The 24,339-nt window shown below is 41.8% G+C and overlaps 3 protein-coding genes across 3 annotated transcripts; 1 reads left to right on the top strand and 2 right to left on the bottom strand.

The window, feature by feature from the left end:
• Nucleotides 1–2,500: 2,500 nt before the first annotated feature.
• On the bottom strand, nucleotides 2,501–8,820 carry timm44 (translocase of inner mitochondrial membrane 44 homolog (yeast)). Its single transcript, XM_062396230.1, has 13 exons — nucleotides 8,746–8,820; nucleotides 8,188–8,292; nucleotides 7,252–7,443; nucleotides 7,067–7,147; nucleotides 6,779–6,928; nucleotides 6,216–6,352; nucleotides 5,683–5,768; nucleotides 5,047–5,139; nucleotides 4,619–4,743; nucleotides 4,443–4,493; nucleotides 4,167–4,256; nucleotides 3,805–3,915; nucleotides 2,501–3,193 (listed from the first exon to the last, which is right to left on the bottom strand). The coding sequence occupies exons 1-13, from the start codon at nucleotides 8,818–8,820 to the stop codon at nucleotides 3,074–3,076; spliced, it is 1,416 nt and encodes a 471-aa protein (XP_062252214.1). The 3' UTR covers nucleotides 2,501–3,073.
• A 251-nt stretch (nucleotides 8,821–9,071) lies between these two features.
• On the bottom strand, nucleotides 9,072–16,774 carry hnrnpm (heterogeneous nuclear ribonucleoprotein M). The gene is made up of 16 exons (XM_062395078.1): nucleotides 16,517–16,774; nucleotides 15,560–15,741; nucleotides 13,883–13,935; nucleotides 13,184–13,191; nucleotides 12,942–13,035; nucleotides 12,530–12,835; nucleotides 11,824–11,977; nucleotides 11,657–11,706; nucleotides 11,524–11,581; nucleotides 11,212–11,334; nucleotides 11,075–11,137; nucleotides 10,911–10,979; nucleotides 10,718–10,819; nucleotides 10,024–10,613; nucleotides 9,875–9,926; nucleotides 9,072–9,526 (listed from the first exon to the last, which is right to left on the bottom strand). Exons 1-16 carry the CDS (start codon nucleotides 16,594–16,596, stop codon nucleotides 9,363–9,365), a joined length of 2,148 nt encoding a protein of 715 aa, XP_062251062.1. The 5' UTR covers nucleotides 16,597–16,774; the 3' UTR covers nucleotides 9,072–9,362.
• Nucleotides 16,775–17,764: 990 nt separating this feature from the next.
• Nucleotides 17,765–22,637, top strand: dmap1 (DNA methyltransferase 1 associated protein 1). The gene is made up of 10 exons (XM_062396137.1): nucleotides 17,765–18,183; nucleotides 18,540–18,631; nucleotides 18,796–18,991; nucleotides 19,103–19,261; nucleotides 19,347–19,514; nucleotides 19,746–19,931; nucleotides 20,060–20,131; nucleotides 20,783–20,855; nucleotides 21,086–21,435; nucleotides 21,934–22,637. The coding sequence occupies exons 1-10, from the start codon at nucleotides 18,088–18,090 to the stop codon at nucleotides 21,991–21,993; spliced, it is 1,452 nt and encodes a 483-aa protein (XP_062252121.1). The 5' UTR covers nucleotides 17,765–18,087; the 3' UTR covers nucleotides 21,994–22,637.
• Nucleotides 22,638–24,339: the final 1,702 nt, after the last annotated feature.

The following is a 24,339-nucleotide window of genomic DNA, read 5'->3' as shown; positions in this document are numbered from 1 at the left end:
GTTTCTCCTTTAAGGCACGGTCACACATATGCAAATGTAGCAGTGGTTCATCTTAACCTCCAGTTCACCTCAGATCTGTGAGAGTTAGGGGACAAAAAAAGCACTTGCTTCCTGCGGCGCAGCAAATCTGCAGTGTGGCTTTATATGGAGTTCAACCTTGAACTTCCTCTTGTATTCATGTATGTGTGACCGTGTCTGAACACTGCAGTAAACAAATGGAATCAAACAGCCAATCCTGTGTGGATAAAACACTCAGTAACTTGCAGGTGAGCTGTTAGGGTGCGGCAACATTAGCATATTCACGGATGAATTGAGCATCTGTATTAGGGGGTTTTAAAAGCATGATACATTACTGATAACTTTTATTTTAAGTTCGGTGCACCAACCAGGAATAACTTTCATTAATCTTGTCATATTTTCTACAATACAGTGACAATAAAGGCTTTTTATCTCTCTTGTATTTTATATGGTATTCCTGTCCGGTGCACAAAGTCGTTATCTCTTGCAGCACATCCACGTGATGATTTGTGAAAGCACCAGCGAGGAAGAGTTTTCAGAACAGCCAGGCAATAATAAAGTTGAACAATGATTTAAAAGACAGATGTCTAAATATTAAGTGTGATGTATTACCTCCAGACAACAAATTTAAAGCCTTTGCGAGCTCATTATCATACAGCTTTCGGGATGTATGTTAATCAATCTAAAATCAAATTAGTGTGAAAGGGTGTGGTGCAAACTCAGAAGCATGACAGATCTTCTCTTGGTCAGTAGGTGTCTGACAGGATCCGTCTGACCAGCACGCCCAGCTGTGAGACGGCTCCTCTGGATAACAGGGTGTAGAACGGTGTGTGTTGCATCATGAGCAATGAGCGCAACATCGGGGAGCTGCACACTCAGCACAGACCAGCAACAGAGAGGATCCATCACCCAGGACAGCGCTGGGACAGTGGAGCTGCTGGTGCATGTGTTCAGACAGTACAGACAGACAGACAGACAGCACAGTATGCAAGCATACACAACAAGCAGGCTTGTTTATAAACCACCCCTTACCTTCTCAACCAAGGCCACTGTAATCACTCCTGCTGGTACGAGAGCAGGCCAGAACAAACTCAGGTGACAATGAACGCTGCTCTGATCCCTCCATCTGTACTAAGCTGCCTGAAGGCTGCCTCGGATGATGAACAGTGTGATCGCAAGGTTTTATCTGCAGGCTCATCTGAGACGCCTTGTACACACAACCTTGGGATATTAAAGGTAGTGTCTGAGGGTATGGAGATGACATAAGAGTACAGTGAGTGCACAGAGCTATTGAGCTTATTGCATTTCAGACATTTTAATTGAGGCGATGACATCGTAAAGTGGAAATTTGCTAAATTTGCCAACTATATAATTTCTTGCTGGCTTAACCAGAGAGGACTGCTCAGTGTGATGCACCATAGTGTCCAATCTACAGTTTTCTACCTTGTGTAAACTATTGTCTGCAACACAAGGAGCCAACAAAAAATGAGTTAGTCTGTACAGATTAAAGTGTTGGGATGAGTTCTGGTTGTCTGTGTTAACAATCCCAAAAAGTTAATTCGCATTAAATGTGCTGCGGGGAGACGTGGAGACGTTGGTGGATATTTGCCCACACAGCCTTCATCAGAGGCTTTTCTTAAAGGATTTTGCTGACAGTGTCGAAACACCACTCGCCCTCATCCTGGACATGCGATGACAAATGTGTCACGTCTGAAAGATTAGTGGTGAGAAGTGTTTTCCATTTAGCCTTTGTGACCCCAATCATTTTACATGTTCAAGAGATGAGGCATGATTGTAGACCGTGTGACTATGGGGTGTATAGCAATGACATGGCACATTGAACACATGTAGTATAAGGGACATAGGACCATTCACAACAGTAAATGGAAACCAAAAACCAGGTACCAAAGCTTCTGAATTAATGGACACTTAAACGTCAGTGCAATAAGAACAACCTAAAATGACAGAAACCATCTTTGAGACAAATTAATTTGTTGTACTTTGTTTTCTCAGTTTGGTCCATGGGCCATTCACTAACATGGAGGATGTAGGAGTTATAATCTACTATATACTGAGGCTAGCCAACAGGTGGTGATCAAGACACTTTGACTTCCATTTTTGTGGAGCAGTCATGTCATCCACCTTTATACAGTCTAAGTTGCGTCCTGTAAAGCAAGACAGCCACCACAAGGATCAGATTCCAACTAGGTGATTGTAACTAACCTCAATCAGGTCAACTTCACACTGCAGGCAGCTTCATTTTACTCAAAGCAAATGAGTTCTACTCTCTACTGAGAAGTAGAATTTTTCCCAAAGGAAATATGTCAGACCCTGAAATCCCATTAGAGAATTTCATAAAAAAAAACATAATTAGCAAATAACCCAGAAAGAATCACATGACATCCCCCAGGTCTGAGGCAAGTTAAACCATATGTAGGGTAGAGACAAAAATACTTTGAAAAATTTATTATTAAAAAATGTCTTATCGTGGAAAAATGGGGGCATTTTTATTTTTCATAATAAATATAGACATTCTCACATGTTTAACAATTACATTGGACAATTGTCAGCACTGATTGGCCACATTACCACCAAGGAGAAACGACTCCTCAGTGAAGAACTGAGCGAGTGAAGAAAGTGGCACCGACATCTGAGATCTCCAAACACTTGAGTACAAGCTCAATAACTTAGTTCATCCAACAGAAGTGTTCCTGCACTAAACAGATTCAACACATGAACAGCAATGCAGGCTTTGCAGAAAGTACAGCTGATGACAGTTGTTGATAGTCTACCGCCCCCTAGTGTGAGCTCGAGGAATGGTGTCAAAGCATCCTGAGTGAACAAAGTAAAGGGGACTTAGACAGTGAAGCGCCAAGCAGAATGCAGCAGCTCTCCTTTCTGTTGTGAAGTGAGCTTGTGCCCCAACAGTCTGTCCCTCATGTCCACGCACCCTCCTCTCCTCTCCCGCCCTTTTCTTCCCAGCCAGCTACAGGCTCTGTTCAGGTACAGTGTGTTCTCTTCCTGCGTGACTGTGTCTTCCGTGCATCAAAGAGTCTTAGAGGATCTGTTCAGTGCTCGATGCGGAGATGTCAAGTAGTCTCCAGGCAGCGTGCGGGTTGAGCTCCTCCTGGTCCCGACACAGAGCCCACACATACATCATCCTGAGCACTTTGTCCTGGAAAAAGAAAAACTTTGAGTGATGCACTAATTTGTAACACTTCAATTCTTATATTGTATTTATAATTCTCATATCTTATTGTATATTTTAGATTTCTTTAAATTAAACCAGGAAAAGGGAAACATTTTAAGTCTCTGACAAAATAAAACAGTAAGAAAAGTGAAGCTGAGTCCTATGTCCCGTGAGGACAGTCTTTTAGTGTCCACACATAAGGATTCAGCTTACAAAATTCAGTGGAACAGTATATCCACCATTAATCCTCTGGCAGAAGTATTTTACTCTGAACGGTACTGAGTTGACGCTTTTTACCAGGTGTCCCTGAGGAGCTGATTTACAACCCATAAAGCTGTGGTCTGGCTCCGGGAGGCCAAGTTCAAATGGTCACATGTGGCTCCACTGTCTCATAACATTCTCCTGGTGCCTTGTTCAGTAACGCACCAGGGAAATAAAACAAACGGAATCCGCCTTACTTCTGTAACATAATACAACGAAATACTTTTATTGTGTTTTACGTTGAACTTTACTTTTATCACGTGTCAGCTCCACTGAATCAAAGACTGTTTTCTTAGTGTCATGATGTCATATTTTTCTGTTGTCATTTAACTTACAGGGTCTCCCTCTATAACATCTCCTTTAGTGTTTCGGATCACCATGACTAACTGAGCCTGGAAGGTTATAATCAATACTGGGCCCTGGTCCATCATCTTCCCCATGGCCAACTGCAGAAGAAGACACATGTATTATTTACTGAATCAACAAACATGTTGGTCAAACAAAGAATTGTGCAATTGGCTCATTTTTGGCTATCATATCTGCCTGTGTTGTTCATTTGTTTATGTGGGAAAACAATTCCATGGATATAAACAGTTGTTTATGAATTAAGCTCGAAAATAGTCTACTGGCATGAAGCAACGGTTCAATTTCAGGTATTTTGGAAAATTGTGGTGTACAGCTGTGTTGTTCAACTTACATCAATGTTGTCAATATCCAGGATCTTGGAGTGGAAATGAAGCCCCATGGCCTTGGCTTGTTGGATTGGGTGTGCCAGCTGACTGTATGTCTACACACCCAATAAATAAATGAGAACAAGAAGATAAGATAAAAGTATGACTACACATTAAATGACCAACCCAACTGAACCAACATGTGCACAACTGATAATCAAGTTACTACACAGAAGAGTATAGCATCTGGGAGCCAACGTGTCATGCTGTGAATCTCACAGACTGTGTGAGAGAGGTCGTACCGCTTCATAACACCAGTCCTTCAGTACCTCCAGCTCCCCTCTGATCATCGCCTGCAGGAAGACAGAACGCACACGAAAATAAATTCCTGAATACATTTGTTAACATACACCTGATCAAGCACAGAAGTGTGTAAGTCAACTTGTGTTTTAAGAAGCTGGTTTTCCGTCCAACTTACCTCCAGTATATTGGGGATGATATCTCGTTCACACTGCTTGAGGAAGGAATCTTTGTCAAATGAAGGATCCGCCTTCAAAATCTCTGTCAGAACCTCAGACATCTCTGTCTTAGAAAACAGCCCTCCTGTGCACACATGGACAGCAGACAAAACATGAGTAAATAAATGAAAGATATTGAGCGCAAACAGATACTGAAGAGAGAAGAGACTGTTGGAAATAAATAGCTGAGGAACATAACCTGGCTAAATAAAGTACATTTGTTTGCTTGTTTAAACACTCTATGACCAGCTGATTGAAATTACTTCAACTGTAACTATTTTACCAATAATTTAAACAAACTACATGCAACTCTTTATATGATGACGCACATATACCAGTAGTATCTGACAACTCAGTTCTATTAGTGAGGAAAGCAGAAGTCTCTCACCTATGAGGTCGGTCATTTTGTCGGTGACAGCACGAGAAGCTCTGATTAAGGCGTTGTCGCTCTCATCGTACTTCATCTTCATCTCAAAGTACCCTGCGGGGAGCATGTGAGTGTCAGTCACATTCTAGGTTTCACAACTTTACACTTACTAAAACCTTAAATCATCGCTTCACCTTTAGAATGTAAGGAGAACAAACCAACTCTCTGAAACATGAGTTATATCTACACCCATTAAAACTATAGTTCAATTGGAGCTACAGAGGATAATTACTACAAATAATTACAACATCAAACCTCCATCAATTGACCCTTTCAAATCTCATAAGCTTTAAGATCAGTGAAGTGGTCATTAACCTCCGCCCAGACATGCAACCTCCAATGAGAGACCACATGCAGAAGAAAGTTCAATGATATGCTTCTTTCAAATACTTGCAAACTTGTAAACTTTATCCCCACTCTAATATTACATAGACTGTTTCATCATTCAATTGGTGACTTCGCGGAAACTGCATATGTCAAGACTTTAATTTGACACTACTTCACTAATGACTCGATAACGCATTTAAGCTCTCGGCTTATTAATCAGTCAAGGATGCAGAGATGGACAGAAAGACCCAGTGTTGAGTTTTTCCTTACTGTTGAAGACCACGTTGTTGTCTTTGAATTCCTTCCACTGTTGGTACCATTTTGAGTCCTTGTGCAGCACCACTCCCATAGCTTCCCTGAAGAAAACACAGTATTAAGATTTGAACCGCAGGACGGGGGAAATGGGATTCATATTTAACCATCGTATTTAATCATATTACCGAAGAATGGTTATCATGGCTATGTACATCCGGCCATTATCTAAACGTAAGGTTCCTTTTTCAGAAATGTTTCCAAATCAAAGTACAAGCCCTCATCCGTTTCTCTTATAACAAATCTGGACACCATTATGCTCATCTCTGGAAACTTAACGCAGTTCTGATGAAATTGGGTGAAATGCTGGTGCCGCAATAATACAATATGTAAATCTCCAGTGGTTTAAAACTTTGTGGAACAGATGTCATGTCAGACTGTGATGTGATGACTCAGATTAACCAGTGTCCAGATAAAGTCAAAGCTACGGAGGGATTGTCTCAGTGTGTTTGCCTCTCACTATCGGGTCAAGGCAGAGGTCACTCACGTACTCGTTGGCGTCGAAGACCTTGCTGTCGTCCCCTCCCCCCTTGGAGGAGAACTCACTTCTCTTGCGGAGTCTGGCAGGAGGCCGATAAGGGCCAGTGTGACCGAGGTCATCGATCTCTTTCTTGACACTCTCCATGCCCTGAAAGTAAATTAACAATTAGCAGAGCATATAATAATAATATTAAGCTTTATCATTTACTTTTTACAAGAGTTTATTACAGCTTTATTTTCTTAGCGACAGTAGAGAGGCAGGAGAGGTATGGGAGAGAGAAAGGGCCGACATACAGCAGAGGTTCCCCAGGGATTCAGCCTTAATATGTGGTATGTAATCTACCAGATGAGCGAACAAGGTGCCCCAGGTTTATCATTACTCTGTGACTTTTAATTGTACATAACTTACTTAATATTTGCCTCGTGTTTAACAGTGAAACCCGTAGGATGAGGACTGAATTTTCATGTGTACATATACATCACAGTACTTTATTTAGACAAAAAAAACTATTTATCAAGTTCAAGATTCAGTTGATGGTGAAATATACTGTATCCGAGTAAATATACTGCATACCTGAGATATGGCTCTGAATGCACTCGTCTTTCCCAACTTTTCTCCACTCTTAGAGACGGACTCTGCAGACGTCTTGGCCTGTTTGGCTGCTCCTTCCACTCCCTCTATGAATTTTTTCCCAATTTCTGTTCGACTGACTTCTTCGAACCCCTGTCGAAAAAGCACAAATGCACACTCCATGTCAGGGTGGGGGTATCAACTCGAAACACATATGTAATATGTGTTTATAATATATGTATTTTGCATTAAAAAAAAGCTGCATCTGTTGGATATACACATCACATTTACCTCTTTAACTGTCTCAGAGATGTTTCCCAACTTCTTCCTGAAAACCTCAGATGTTTTAACCGTTTCCGACTCAATAGTTTGCTGGGAAAGAGAAAGAAGACCAGTAAAAAAAAAAAAAACCCACTTCACACGAGCACCGGTAGAAGTGCTACAGCTTTGTGTCTGAAGTGTGGATGTATACTAACATATTTCCTGCGAGCTTGTTTCAATGCGTCCGACTCCTCCAGTTTTTTGGCCTCATCCCGGAACTTCTGGATGTTGTCTTTCATTTCCTTGTTCTTATTTAGCTCCTGCTTCAAGTTGTCCAGAAACTCCCCAAAAAAACCTTTTCTGCCACCACCCTTCTCCCCCGACATACATCTTACTTGCAGAGGCACCTGGGTGACATGAAACAGAAACACCAAATTAAGACAGGCTTTTTTCAAACATGCCTGGACTAGTTTAACTCTGATTGCTAGTTTAGCGATCAGAGGACAGATACCTCTGCCAAGGCCCAACGGTCCCTTTAATTCAATCAACTGAATTGTGCAAACGCATAAATAGTAGTACATGAAAAAAGTAATGGGCCCTTCACAGAGCCATGCCACATCCTTCCATGAAGTTTCAGGGGCAATACATCCAGTAGTTTATTTATGCAAAGCTAAGTGTGAAAGTTTAAGTTGAAGGGGATCTATTGGCCAAAATTGAATATAAAATAATCCTAGTGATGTTTTCACTCAAGTTTCATCTAAATTGTACAAATTGTCATTTTCTTTACCCTTGAATGAGCCCTTTATATTTAAATATATTTGATCCGACTGGAACATTCAACGTCACCACTATTTTTCACTTAATTGTACACATTCAACATTTAACAGAGAAGCAAACAAATGCCCATGAAAACATAACATACATTGCAGAGGTACTAACATGGAAAGAAGGTGGGAGCGCCTTTAAATAGCAGATATGAAGGATAGTAGACTTTACTTCATTAGCTGATGTTTCACCGACCAGGTTGTTGTTTTCAAGCCCAAATATTTACTGAAAAATCTGCTGCATATATATTACTCTAGAGTGATCTTCCTCACACTGAGGTTTAGAGAATAATATTCATAATATAGAGCACAGAGCGTTTGAGATACCTGTGAGGAGTTTGTGAGGAACCCGTGTATCCTGAAGACACTTGGTCTGTTGTGAAGTCGCAGGAAGGAGGAGGGTAACGCCTGAAGTCCTCTTCTGGCACACATCTGGAGACAGGGACACAAACTCAGCCACCGAAACTCCAGTGCACTCCTCAGGTGGTTAAAGGACAAACTGAGTATAGCACCGCTGGATCAGTTCTACAACCCGCTGCGAATATTGTATGGCAATGTCACACATGGCTTCGAAGCTAGTGATAGTATTAAGAAAGTGTTTATTAAAAGACATGAGACACAAACTATGCAGCTATTAAGTGTAAACGTTTCCTATAATAGCGTTTCGGATGTTGTCCTGAGGGGTAGAGTCCAAACACCGGCTAGTGCTCTTAACGTGCAAGGAGCTAACTCGGCTAGCTGACGCCACACTAGCAGCCTGGTTGGCTAATATCGTGTAATTCGCCGTCAGTGGTTAGACTGACGGCTCAGAAACAGAGTTCTCTCCTCTGAATTTCCTCCATGTTTGGGAGTCTATGTTTAGCTCAAAACATTCCGAGCACTCACCTGGTAGCACCGACACAAGGGGGTCGCCATCTTGAATGTTGTGCATGTGACCTCTTTCCGGTGGTGACCTTCCATGTCCGCGAGGGGGAGGAGATTCAGAATCACGTGACCTCTCAATCGTGTAATTTCCCCCCCCTTTCACTTGACATTTTTTATTCATTTTTTTTAACCATTAATATATGGATTTAACTCATAACTCAACTTCGTGCTGAACTTAAGAAACATAATAGTCTGCACATTTTCAAGAATAAGACAGTATAAAACAAAAGGCTTCCAAGTCAAACTCACTGTAGTAACATGCAGTGCAAAAACACCAGGACACCAACGCATTTCAAATATTGAGGTTTATTTATCAAAACACCTTATAGCACAAAGGCAATGACAAGTTGAAACATTACAGAAAAAAAAATTAAAAGTTTGGTCACTATAAAAAATAAAGTAAAGTAAAATTTAAGAACTAAAACACATTCACCGCTACAAATTTCTAACTAAAACATTTGAAGTTAGATATATCTAAACAAACCGTGTGTTTATATAAAGTTCATGGGCGATTCAGATGATACGTTTTTAGACATGAATGACTACTTGAAATGTCAGAAGTGACCCAGAATATTAACTTATGCATTCCTATCAATCCTAACATCGATCTCCCTTCCGTTCAGCCTGTAGCCATTCATGGTTCGGCAGGCACGCTCAGCAGTTTCGGGGTTGTCAAAGCGGACCACACCACAGCCCTTGGACTTGCCATTCTCCATCTTGATATCAGCATACTGGACCATGCCTGCAGAGAGAAGAATACTAGTGTTACAAGTCATGTTGTCAAAGAGCTGTTCACCTGTTCAAAGTTTGGTGAAGCCTTATTCACTATGCAGGACAAAAACATATGTTGTTAGCGTGAATGCAGCCATTATTATGATTGACAATGACGAGTCCCAACCCCTGCTGCTATCATGCGCCTGTTTATTTAAAGTTTATAAATACTGAGCACATCACATGTCCAAATTGCACCAAGTAGGACACTTCTCTTCCTGGACCCTAATCCACATACCAAGTGCAAAGACGATTAGTTGCACAGTTCCAGATTCAGACATGAGAAGATTCCTGGAAATGGGTAGATGAACACACTTACCACATGTATTGAAGGTATCTTTCAGCATCTTCCAGGTGAAGTCAAATGGCAGCTAAAAACAAAATGAATTCAGAATTGATTAAAATCACTTGTGAGAAGATGGTTAAATAAATCCAGTAATGTAAACACATAACAGCTCGAACACTTACATTTCTGACAAAGATTTGGCATCCCTTCCTGATATTGCCTCCACCAGCTCCAGCTCCTCCAGCTCCAGCTCCTCCAAAGGAATTGCCACCGAATCCACGATCCAGGTCAGCAGGACGGTCAAACTGGCCGCCAGCACCTGCGGATCCCATCCGATCCATTCCAGAAGTCATGCGGTCCAGGCCACCCGAGGAGAAGCGGTCTATTCCTCCAGCAGAGCCCATGCGGTCAAAGCTAGTGGGCATCCTGTCAATGCCAGTGTTGCCCATGCGTTCCATATTCATTGGAGCGCCAAAGTCCAGGCCAGAACCCATGCGATCCATATTAGACGGGCCCAAGCGGTCAAACCCTGCTGAGCCGATGCGGTCCATGCTGGAGCTCATACGGTCAAGGCCAGGAGCAAGCCTGTCCATACTGGGCCCCAGCCGGTCCATCCCAGACCCCATTCGGTCAAATCCAGAACCCAGCCTTTCCAGGTCAGTTCCACGGTCCATCCTCTCCATGCCCATGCGGTCCATCCCTGCCATGCGGTCCATGCTGGTTCCCAGCCGATCCATTCCAGAGCTCATGCGGTCCATACCCATAGAGTTACCTGTAAGGTTTAACAAAAACAGTGGAAACATCAATTGTCTCAGCTGAAGTAGGCAATACTTCAGGCTTAGAGGAATTTCAAACAATATCCCAAAAAATACTAACCCATTCCTCTTTCAAAGGATTCTCCATAATTATTGCGAGACATTCCCATTTCATTCCGCCCAAACTCCCTGTCAAAAGCACCACCAATTCCACGGTCCATCTCTGACAATGCAAGAGACGAAACCATTAGAAGTGTCCAGCAAACGTGATCATTCACGCTTGCTGTGCTTAGCACATCTCAACTTCTCCTTACCGTTCATTCGGCCCATCCCTGAGGAGGCAAAACGATCCATGCTGTTCATGCCACCAAAATTTTCCATTCCTAGAGTGAAAAAATATTGTTTAATTACAAGAGGAGGCCGCAGTTGATGTAAATGCAGTGGGGGACCCAGCCGTTAGTGAGGTTCTGGTACATACCACCACCACCTCCTCCTCCTCCCATACGACCTCCCACATTGCCAAAGCCCATTCCGTCCATTCCTACAATATAGAAAAGAAGTGATTAGCCACGGATGTCAGTTAACTTCTACTCAAGAGTTAAACAAACAAGTTACCTCCAGGGCCCATGTTGCCCATTGCTCCATTGCCGCCACCTCCTCCTCCTCCTCTGTTGAGTTGAGTAGCATCAATGGGCTGGCCACCAGGCCCCAGACCCAAACCGATACCACTGAGACCACCTGAGAAAAAAAGAAAATGGTACAGTATAAAGATTTTGAGTTTTAAATCAGCACATTAGTGAGGCTTACGAGAAGCCATCACATACACAGCACATGGGGCAATATTTACATGGCTGACAAAGTATATTATTAACATTGATCCCTCTTTTACACTTTTCCCCCCATGAGAATAAAACCAAGATATCTTACGGGGAAGAGAAGAACCTCGTTCAGGTGGTCCGAAATCTTTCGGCAGGGACTTCTCATCCTGGAAAAAATATATATAGTCAGACTAAGCTCGGAAATCATGTGAGCCAATGTAGAGAAAAGTTGGGCTACATACCAGTTTGACATGCATGACCCTGTTGAACAGCAGCTGCCCATTGAACATAGCTATGGAATCATTAAGGAAAACATACCAGAGACACCTTAAAGCAATGCAGTTGTACCAAGTTAATATTCTCTGGTTAAACTGAGTTTTCCATTAGCAAACATTTTTAAAAAGGATACAGACAGCCTGGACTGCTTCAAGGGGCATCTCGAAGGTCACTGTGCCCATGCCTCTGCTTTTCCCATCCTTGTCCTCAAGAATGTCAGCCCTCACCACCAGGCCGGCCATGTTGAAAACCTCCTTCAGCTTCTTCCAGCCCACTTTGTAATCAAGCTGTACACACGAGAATCAATATGAGACATGGTGACTAATTTAAAAATTGCAGACACTAGGGATTTCACGAGAACTGATACTTTGCTGCCCCCACTGCTGAAAACATCCTAGAGGAAACACTGATAATGTTTGCATCTAAAAAAGTTTTAATGGTCTGTCACTACTACAGTAGTGACATACTGCTTGCAGCCTTGCACTCAAGTATATGCGCACAAGTATGTTGTATGCACAGCGTCTTTGGTCATGGAGCCATATCTGATCAAATTCACTACATGCCACTGTTCTGTTTTATAATGATAGTTTAATTTTACTTGGAAGGCTACATAACCACTATTCTTTTTCTAGTTTTTAAATATATGTGTAAGACTACAGGATTTTTTGTATTGTGACAACCCTACCTAGCAACTATTGTTAGTCTGACATCTTCTACTTGACATTTACATCCAGTGAATCTATATTTGTTGCTCATATACTTCTCCCCTTCTTTGATATCAATTAGTTCAATAGATGTCTTTTTCAGATAAAACGATTCGAAAAATGTTGAAGCCTTACATTAGCAACGAAGACAGTGCTGCCAATCTTGCCAGCTTGGAGTCCATGAATGACCTCATTGGGGATGTTGGGGTTGTTCATCATGCTGGTAGGAATGTTGACCATACCATTTGATCCAGGGCCCATTCGATCCATGTGCATGCGGTCCATTCCTCCCATGCGGTCCATTCCTCCCATGCGGTCCATTCCTCCCATGCGGTCCATTCCTCCCATGCCTCCCATTCCACCCATTCCTCCATGGCCTCCTGGAGGTCCTGCACCTTGAACTTTGCTCATTTCTCTCTGAGTAATCACACCATCGGGGTCCTAACAAAACACATGAAAATATGCCTCAGCAAAATCTACAACTTCCATATTGATCAGAAGGGAGAAGTTCACAAGCATTTTTTTTGCAATACTTGCTGTGGCTTACCTCCTTCACTTTTAGGGGTCGTCCATTGAAGTTGTGCTTGTTTACTTTCTCCACTGCTTTCTTCATCAGCTCCTCAGTCCTAAACTCAACAACACTGAAAAAACATTGAATAAGAATATTCAATTAACTGTTCTACACAGAGACTGGTAGATGTCTCTACATTGGTAACACAAAAAAAAAAAGATTCAAGGTACTGACAGACAAATTGTGAATGATGATAAATAATTTAACAGACTACTTACGCACAACCCTTTGTTGATTGAAGAATTAAGAACAGGCCGCACCAAAAGATGTAAAGAACAATTACAATTAGTAAAAATAAGAAGGAGGTGGTGAACAGATTGAGAGATTAAATTGTAAAACAAACTAAGCAAAAGTAGAGTTTCATGCACAACAGTTCATCACAAATACCTACAGCCTTGTCCAGAGCTCTGTGCTTCCAAATAAAATTACATTAAAGTCTCACATTTCCCCCAATTCTTTGCAAATATAAAAAGTGATTTTTCCAACATCCAAAGGGCAGAAAATCCACAGTGAAATAGGATTCCCAACTACTAAGATATTGGAGGAGTATTTTCCAGTATGTTCTACAGAATGAGTTACATTAACAACAATCTAACCACCTTGTAACAACCTCTTGACCCCTTTAGTTCATATGAAGCAAATCCAGCAAACAAAGGGACATTGTCAGCTACTGCAATCCAACGGGATTGCCTCCGAAGAAAGCTGAAGACCTGTTGTAATAACTTCAAACTCCGGGTGGCCTCAAGACAGTGCCACAGACGACACCACATAAAACACATCTCCGAGATTTCACCATCTCACACACTCCACCAGCTTTCTGAATCTGAACAATTCCCAACAATGAAAATAAAGAAACCAAAGCTGACAAACACAGGTTTGTCTTTCATTAGTCATATTTTGTATGTATTTGCACTTACCCTCGATTTGCCTTCTGCGTCCATTAAGTGTTCCACGTACGTTACCTCACCCACTACAAATCAGATTCCAGAGACGACACACACCAAGGGAGAGAAGCCGAGAGAACAATGGGGGTTTAGAGCAGAAACACAAGTAGGGCGGCCGGTGACAGTCAGCTCGGACTGCCAGTCCTGAGCATTCCCGCAGCACCACAGCAGCACAATATGGTACAGGTCTACAAAAAGCTAGCTTTGGTCTTTTTAGAAAAAAATAAAGACTTCTTAGCCTGTCCTTGTTGGAATTCTCCCGAAACACCACAAGCAATAGATGGAGGACAACAACTATTGAAATGGCCATCAGCCTTCCTATTAGAATATAATGCAGTGCACACAACCTACTGTATGGAAATAATTAACCGATGATTTTCATAGTGTCCAAACCAGTTCAATGCCTCAGCCCATGTCATTGCAAACCTGCGCCTATTTTGTCAAGTGTCGCTATTTTAAGCATCAGACTAATGCATCGATACATTTGCCCATCAGCGAAGTCTGAGAGGAAGCCTACAGGTAGAAAGCCAACCATAATGTTAATGGTGACAAGCTCTTAGGTGACAGAAACTTCTCACAAACATGTTGGAAAAGTAGACAGTTTCTGGATGCACAATATCAGAATTTTGATTCAGCGTCGACCACAGCCACGCTTTTCGATTCAGATCACGTTTCTGTTCCAAAGAATGGATCAGTGACAAACCCTCTACAGACAAGGACAGTGCATAAGAAGTTGCTTCATTTTGTAGACCTGTACCCCAAAATCCCCAACGCGTAGCTGTGTTTGGCACAACATGGAGATCTGCTGAGAAGACAAATGCTTGTAAAAGGTCACACCTAAAAAAGAAAATGCAATTTAACTCCAGTCAGTGATCATAAAACAAATACCCGGCACTCCCTCTGAAAGAGAGTTGTACCTGCTTTTACTTTACACATGCTTTTACTGTAAGTTAATGCCAATTTTTGTGCATTAACTGGGATTCATCTAAAGCTTTCCAATAACCCATAACAAAACAACTTTCACATGAGTAACAACACAATGAAATCCATATACCTTTAAGAGAACACTTGAAGCTAATACCTGTTGTAATTCAAGGTTGCTGCATTAAAATGATTTGTTTGACCCACTTCCAAAATTCTGAGCAGTTTATTGATCATCAGGCCCAGTTTACCATTTGTTGCATTTTGCAACAGAGAGCAACGTGTTGCAGGGAGGAATTCATAACACTACAGCAAAGTGCTGCATATTTTTTTTAATTGATTTAATGTGGAAAAAGCATGTAATTGTGTCCTTTATTCCAAACCACTGGAGTTTCTCATTAAAGCGCCAGATTGACAACCTTCACTTCCAAAAAACATGTAGTCTCGATGGAGAAGAAATATTCAGTCTAACATCCAGGTTCAGAGCACTTTTGCAAGTCTGCAGCAACTCCACAGTTCACAGACAAATAAGAGGGAACTCAATCAAAACCTGTTTATCTCCAGATCCCCCCCCCCCCCCAAGAAATCGTCAGCAACATTGTACAACTTTTAGCTTTCTGCAAAATTTCCCCAAAAGCCATTCAAAGGCTGCAATGGTCACACAAATTGACCCTTGCGTTTTAATAATGGTCGCGCTGAGTGAGTCAATCCATCTGCCGGACGCCTTACCTTTTTCTTTCATCAGGTCTTTGAGGGCTTGCCATTTGACATCATATGGGATGTTGCTGACAAAGACCCGGTATCTCTTGTTCACGTTCCCATAGGGTTCGTAACGCCCACCTCCACCTCTCTTCTGGGGCCTCTCCTTCCTGCTTGCATTGGCCTCATGCTTGGCTTTCCCATTCACTTCTCTGTGTGAAGAGATCAGAAACATATAGGGAAAATGATGAGGATAAAAAAAACATCTGTACAAACACTGTTTTTCTTTTATCTGGTACAAGCAAAAAAAGAGGGGGTCAGTAAACGAGGACTGGCTTAATACATGCAATATCATTAATTTAAAATAAGCTCCAGTAGGCGCTTATTTTTGGTTCTTAGATCCAAGGCCAAGATAAAACCATTGTTATGAAATAAAAAAAATTGCCGTTTCCTTTGTTATTTAATAACGTTAGACAGATGTATGAGAGACATTGAAAGTTAACGATATCAATTAAAAACACATTAAATAGCTTTATTTAGACAAAGGCCACTCTGTACGCTCGTGCAACTTGCATTAAGGCTTAAGTGGCATGGCAAGGCCGCTCTTGGCGCTTCGTAGGCCTATTTACATTTTAAGCTCATATTGCACTGCGCTACACGCTTATTATCAAGTTACTATTAACAAACACATTGGGGGGGAATAAGCAGGCTAACAACGTTAAACATGTTCACTGGGTTACTTTGTTAAGTTACGTAGAATGGGCCGATCCTCTTTGTAAGAAAACACGGGCCTCGCACACTCGCGGCGCTTAAATGTTTACAACGTCAAAATATCAACATGTGGGTCGACTTTGCATTAAAGCTTCTTTGGGACTAAACCTAAAGTACGATTTTCGATATATCGTGGTAAAACTGCGGTATTTCATGGAGCAGAAATGCGAAGGGGCTAAAAGGAGCTAACAAAGGAGCTTTGATGAATGGACTCACCCCTGCTGTTGCTGCTGCTGCGGTGCCTGCGGTGGAGCCGCTTTCTCGGTCGTGTTTTCGGCCTGTTGCTCGTTCGACATCTTCTTCCTCTGTTTAGCGACTCACACAGATTAAAAGTACACGATCTCAGACGGACTTCGTCAATAAGAACAGGTCTGGAGATTTCTAGAGTGAATTGGTAGCAGATAGAAGAGCGAGCTTACTGAATGACCGCACCGATCGCTCCTGCGACATCAGCTAACGAAAATGGCGGCTAACGGACCTATATCCCCGCAACGCACGATGGGAAATTTCAAAGCTGCGACCGGATTCTTCTTCTTCTACGGTTGAGTTGTCTTAGCTGAGCTTTACCGCCATCTATATCAGAGTCGCAGTAGTGATTTCTTATATTCTTCCAATCAGTCAATTATCTTGAATGGCAAACAATGATATCAGTATGAATAAAATAGATGGGTTAGGGGTACATTTCTTCTGTTACACCTCTGGTCAAGAATGAATAAAATAAAATGAAATCATATACTTCTTCTTCTCCTGATTTCAAATAAACAATTGTAATTCTAGTTTACATATTGGCATTGGCAGCTCTGCTTGATTTGCCTGTAGTCTATATGTGACCAGTGATCAGACTGTTTAATTTCCTGAATGTTGACGCTAACGCCTGAGCAATGATTCCGTCAAACCTTGCATCATTTTATGGATGTACAAGCAACTGATCCAAATACAATATTCAAAGCCATAATCTTCCACTGTATAATTGAATAAATATTCCTTTTTCAACTTGTCCTTTCCCCACATGTTACCTGCCAAACAACTCATAGTATGCAGGACTCTCCTACATGTATTTTTCATTTTGTCTATGTGAATTTGCACATGACCCTCTCTTTTACCCAAATCCTAATCTCAATCTCTGACTTTACCAATTTATACAAACATCTCTACTTTTTTCTTGCAAAATATGTTTTCAATAGACAACTAACTGTTTGTGGATTATTTCATTTAAACTAAGAAATAAATAAAGACACTGAGTTCAAAGTGAAGCATATTTTGAGAGATACATTTGACTGATTTCAACCATTCTTTTGAAGGATGCTAGTCGTCGCGATAAAGGTATTCGCTTGCCAAACAAAGAAACTAGTAGAAACTCCTTTAGTTATTAGAAATTAAAATAAATAATTTTAGCAGTGTACCGCCTAACCACACGGGGGCGACATTTTATCCATGTAGATCAGTAGCGTCACAAAGGCAACAGCGGAGCCGGAAATAGCTTTCCTCCAGCCGCTAGCTTCTCACTTAGCCTTAAAAACAGCTTTTGAATAATCTTTATTAGTGATCTCTTTAGCTTTTTTATAATATAGAAACTTTCAGTGTCAAATCAAGAACATAACATTACAAAGTCGCCACTCGCCGTGGTGCGGCTTTGTGTAACGTGAGCGTAGTTTAGAAATGATCATGTTAGCGTTAGCCTTTAGCCAGGAGCGTATTTGATGGACTGTCCCGTGTTACTGTGAATGAATGAGCACTATTAACACTTGACCGGCTGCGAGAAGCGGTAACTAACAACACATCCAGCCATGGGGACCGGTGCTGATGTGAGGGATATTCTGGAGCTGACCGGGGGAGATAATGACGGCCCCATCAGCAAGAAAGACCTCATCAACTCAGACAAGGTGAGAAATAATCAGAAAATACGCTTAATACTGCCTGACACGGTCTCCGCACGTTTACCCATTCATCTTACCCTCGAAATGTCATTAACTGTGTAGGTAAGTAAGTGTAAGGAATCCCATGATGTGTTGATACGACTGTAAAGACTAATAATCTTAACGTTATTCTTTGACCCAAAGCATATCATAACAACGGGACCGTCTTTTCTGAAACTAACATCCAGCCTTCACAGTTACACTTTGTATGAGGGATGAAGACAAAATCAGGCTGTTGGAAATCTTGATGTATTTTTTTCTTGTGCTTCAAAGTATTTCCCAAAATGTGTCTTTTATAATAAACAATATCTCCATCATTTCAGAAAAAATCCAAGAAGACGACAGAAACTCTGACCTTTAAGAGACCAGAGGGAATGCACAGAGAGGTCTACGCTCTGCTCTACTCAGATAAGAAGTATGGGCTCCTTGTTTAAAAATCACATGTTTTACTTGAATTGGTGTTTGCTTTTTCATGTTTTCCTATCATTGATCCTGGAAGAATTCAAACACAATAAGCAGATTTCTCTCATATTAATTACCCTTGCTTTAACAAATTCTGTTTTCCCTGTCATATCCCAGAGATGCACCCCCTTTGCTTCCTAGTGATACTACTCAGGGCTACAGGACAGTGAAAGCCAAGTTAGGATGTAAAAAGGTGCGTCCCTGGAAGTGGATGCCCTTCAGTAATCCTGCTCGCAGGGATGGCGCCATATTCCATCACTGGAGACGTGTGGCAGAGGAGGGAAAGGATTACCCTTTCGCCCGTTTCAACAAGGTATGGACGCCTACATGATATTTACAGCTACCTTTCCTCTCTTATCTCCTCTATTTCAAGCATCAAGCGTTACTCGTGCTGATTCAGTGCTTCTTCTGTCCGTTTTCATAGACCGTGCTGGTGCCAGTGTATTCAGAGCAGGAGTATCAGCTGCATCTCCATGACGATGGTTGGACTAAAGCGGAGACGGACCATCTGTTCGACCTATGCAAGCGCTTTGACCTGCGCTTCGTAGTTGTCCATGATCGTTACGACCACCAACAATACAGAGTAATTACATAGTTACTAACCCACAGATCCTAAATTCTCTTTAGTTGTGTCTATCTATTATAATAGTCTCTCTTGTGTTTTTCAGAAACGCTCTGTGGAGGACTTGAAAGAGCGTTATTACAATATTTGTGGTAAGCTGACAAAGGTCAGAGCAGCTACAGGGACTGAGCCCAAGATCTACATCTTTGATGCAGGTCATGAAAGACGTCGCAAGGAGCAACTGGAGAAGCTCTTCAATCGCACACCTGAACAGGTTCGTAACTTGAATTGCATTTGGAAACCAATGCATTTGTTAAGCTTTCATAACATAAATGTTACTCAAATGATAGCTTTACTGAAATTGGTAAAGCTGTAATCCCTTTAGTATACAAAATATTCAAACTATTATTAATAAATACTACATTATACATACGTTTTTCAAACTGGTGTGATGTTTCCCAGCCTCTAAAATATTTCAATTGTAATTTTCTTGTTTTTCCTGCAGGTGGCAGAAGAGGAATATCTTATTCAGGAGCTGAGGAAGATTGAGTCAAGGAAGAAAGAGCGAGAGAAGAAGGCTCAGGATCTACAGAAACTCATTAAAGCGGCTGACACAACCACAGAGTTGAGACGAGCTGAAAAGAGGGTTTCCAAGAAGAAGCTCCCTCAGAAAAGAGAAACAGAAAAACCGGTATGATATGCTTTACACAAAAGGAGTCATTTTTGTATTCAATGACATTTTAAATCATTTGAATGGAGCAGCTGTGTCTAAAAGAATGGTGGAAAGTTTTTACAGTTTATCCGTTATTTCTTCTCAAGGCTCTTCCAGAGACGGCAGGCATCAAGTTTCCTGACTTCAAATCAGCGGGAGTCACACTGCGCAGTCAAAGGGTGAGTGTGTCAAAATCAAATTGAGGCATTAAAACAAGACAAGTATTCCAAACACATTTAATATTAAAACTACAGATACAGATATATTCCCATAGGTCTGTGTCAGGAAATACTAGTTTCCTCCACTGTGATGTGGAATGGATGCAAAATAATTTTAAAAACTTTAATTTTAATTTTTTTTTTTTTTTTTGAAGACCAGCTGAGTGTGTTAACCACCATAAATATCAGAAGAATTTTAGCGAAGCCTGAACCTTCAGTTGATGTATGTGAGAAACCGCAGAGTCTGACTTCAGCTAGCTATCTCTCATTAGCACTGCGATGATTAATTCTGTTAGTGATGACCTAATATCTGTAAGATCCAGCCGGAGAACTCTTATTCATCTTCAAGACTGATGAGGACCTGCCGCTCTCTATGGAAAATGCATTAGCACGGCTAAAGAAGTGGAGTGCCCCTCTAGCTAATCTGTCAGACAGAGTTCAGTGGATAAAGACATTTTGATCTGGCCCGCTGAAGTGCATTTCATAGGAATTAAAAGCCCCGAGGTGGAGCTGTTTATCCTAATATCCCCAGCACCTTAAATCACGCCCTTGTGTTGGTGTGTGTGTGTGTGTCTATATGTCTCACTGTGTTCCTGTGTGTGTGTGATTTAGATGAAACTACCAAGCTCAGTTGGCCAGAAGAAGATCAAGGCCATTGAGCAGATCCTCGTAGAGCAAGGAGTGGGTGAGTGTGAATATTGGCATCATCTAACATTTTAAAGTTTTACATTTCAAACTCGTGTTGAAATCTGATGACACAAGAGTGTCAAAGAGATATTGTCTCTATTTTGCATTTACCATAACAAGGGTACTACCCATTGCACAATGGCTGGCATTAACTGACTGGCAATGCTTGGCAAAACAGATCTCATTTCTAATCAACTGTATCTATATTTCTTTCTTATGTGGATTCAGATCTTAACCCCATGCCCACTGAAGAAATTGTACAGATGTTCAATGAGCTGCGCAGTGACCTGGTGCTGCTGTACGAGCTGAAGCAGGCACACAGCAACTGTGAATACGAACAGCAGATGCTGCGTCACCGCTATGAAGCTCTACTGAAAGCTGGCGGTGGAGGTGGGTGTGGAACTCTAGGGTTAGGACTAATCACTGTGGCCCAGGGCGGGGACCTCAATGCCTCCAACAGCACTGCGGCGTCCACACCGGGAGGTGATATCCCGTCGTGGCCAAGTGTTGACGACATCAAGGTTGAAGCCAAGGAGCAGATCATCGATGTGGTTGGAGCACCACTTACCCCCAACTCGGTGAGTCTGCACAGCTCTGACGCACATGCGTTTCACAACTGATGTGGGATAAGTACAGACAGTCGCAACAGTTATTTACAGATGACAGCCTGATCCCCCAATTCAGTCTGACAATGACCAATCATGGTATTAAATGATAATGAGAAAAACGATGTTTCACATAAATACAACCCAGAGAATTCATTTTCTGCAGGTAAGTTGTTTTATGCACTTTATTGACAGTAATATTTTAACAGCTGATGGAGGATGCCATTTTTTAGAGGTTAACGATTACACCATATCTGAAGCTGTGCATGCTGATGAAGTTGAATAAAAATAGACTTTTGTGATTTAAACTGGAGAAGAACCCCCCCCCATCTTCATAATAGCGATATGTGCTCACAGAACAATACCAGCAGGTCACTTCAATGGCATTGGTAGGAAACTCCTGCAGAAAACAGAACAAGAGGGAAATTACGGCTCCAGTACACTTGTGTGATTTTGTGCATTACATTGCAGCGCAAACGGAGAGAATCGGCTTCCAGCTCGTCTTCGGTGAAAAAGGTGAAGAAGCCTTGATGAGGATGAGAGCGCCAGCTGGTGCACAGTGGAGATACTCTGGTCCAAGTGGAGACGCACAGGATTTATGGTTGTCCATCCATGTAAAAGCATCACTGACTACTCTCACACACACACACACACACACACATACACACAAACACAACTTCTCACCTTCTAACCAGACCTCTCCAGCCCCTCCCCATCTGACCTGCCCAGCATCTTTGCGACAAAGGCAACAACTGAGTGACATTTCATTCCATTACTGCTCGTCTCCCAGCCTCCACCATTGCTCGGCTTCAGATGAGGCAAGATCAACTGTAAATTGCCAGACTGAGCTAATCGGGACATTGGGAAGATGGTGGGAGTGACATGGTAATTGAAATGAATTGGAATGAAAGAAGAGACTATGTGAGTGGGAGGACCTCCAACCGCAGTTCTCATTTGACCCATCGGAGGTTTTTTTGTGGCCTAATCACACCATAGTGTTTACTGGAAATGTGTTTTTGTTGTAGCCTGTAGTACCGACTCCCCCTCCACCTACGAAAGAGATGCCGCTTCCATCTGCTGCTGAGATCTATGTTGGACTCGTGAGGCAGATTTGGGTTGTTTGTCCTCAGGTGACCTCGGAATGATTCAATAAAACCTCATTGTGTTTTTTCCTAGCTGTGTTTCATGCATGTTTGTGCCGTAGTGATTCCTTTTCTCTCTCTCAGATGGAGGTAATTAGTGCTGAATACACATTTACTGAGGAAACTGTAGGATCATGACATTCTTACTTTACCTGTCATTTAAGTCAAGTGACAACTAATGACTTCATTAATATGATAATTAAGCAGTGATCATTCTTCGGTTGGCACAGCCAAGGAAACTTCATTAGGTGGCCTTCCCATAATATTGCTAATTGCGTGTCAATTATGTAGTTTAGCCTACTTAGGCATTCATTTCTATGCAAATTTTGAATATGTTTGGCACAAAGAGAGGAGCGCAGTGATCTTGGCATAATGTGTGTATTTATATGTCGAGTTTGCAATAACGCATCGATTTCAAGTATTGTAATCTGTATGCAAACTCATTGCAGTCTGACCATTGTTGGATCTTTTTACATGTTTTATATATATTGCATCCTGAAAGTATTCAGGCACCCTACACTACGTTTAGGTTCAGCTGAATTCTAAGATTAAAATAAAGGAACATATTCCTCTCATAAATCTATACTCAATACTGAAGTAAAACTGAAAAATCCCTAAAGTATATTAAAAATATTCCAATAACTATTCAGACCTTTTTTACATGACAAAAGATGACAAAATGGTGCCTTCTTGATCATCCTGTTCACACCTTAACTGGAGTCCACCTATGGTAAATTCATTTGACTGGACATGATATGGAAATGCAGACACTTGTACAAACGTAGGTGACAATTTGTTTCCGAGCGACATAACAGCCCTGAGCTACCAAAGATCATACTGTATTGAAAGTTCCCAAGACCACCGTGAGCTCCATTATTCTAAAATGGGAAAAGTTTGTAAATTCCCAAACTCTTCCAAGGGCCAAGCCAAACTGAGCAATCGGGGGAGTAGAGCTTAGGTAATAAGAACCTAGTGTTGCTAAGCTCCAGAGATCCTGTAAGGAGACGAGAGAACAAGACCGTACCAAAATATCTCAAGCCTTGATCAACTCAACTTCCTTACTTCCTAGGGTAAAAACACTCAAATAGCCATTGGAAGCTGCATCATCACAATAAAAGCATTGTGTTAGCAGCTCTAATTAGCGCTGCTGATGTTGGGAGCGAGCCCGTCCACCCACTGCAGGCTGTTTGATTGAGAAAGAGAGAGCGAGAGAGAGAGGAGGCAAGTAAACATGGGTAAAATGGATTCTCTGTGTCTATATTTCATGTTGAAAATTGGCTCATAAATCCGGTGGTTTGATCTATGGAACCCGTCGTTGCTTGAAAAAACCTCCGTAAATGTGTAATTTCTCCCTTGACAGAACACAGCCGAGAGGCTATCTTTCTTTTGCTTCCTCCTCCCCTCTCTCTCCCCCCTTTTCTCTGTCTCTTATTCTCGTTCGCTCTCTAGCAGCCTGCTGTTGGATTAATGCTCTGCTCTCTTCCCCTCTCTCTCTCCTCTGATATCTCCTTTTCATCACTGCTCATCCATTTATCAAAACTGGGGCTTCTCTCTCCCTCTCTCAATACCCAAGCCAGTCTTAAGTTATATGGCAGGTATCTCGGTAAGATAGGTTTCAAGAAGGTGGACGTTATTAATAAATAGTAGTCTAAATTGAAAATAGGTTGGCAGGGATGCATCAGCAGCCAAGTGTGGATGATAAAGACCCTCCCCAGCAGCCACCACCGAGGTCCGC

This window comes from Platichthys flesus, chromosome 9, assembly GCF_949316205.1.
Source record: "Platichthys flesus chromosome 9, fPlaFle2.1, whole genome shotgun sequence".
NCBI lineage: Eukaryota > Metazoa > Chordata > Actinopteri > Pleuronectiformes > Pleuronectidae > Platichthys > Platichthys flesus.
The sequence above is the reverse complement of the archived record's forward strand: the minus strand, read 5'-3'. Positions and strand labels throughout refer to the sequence as shown.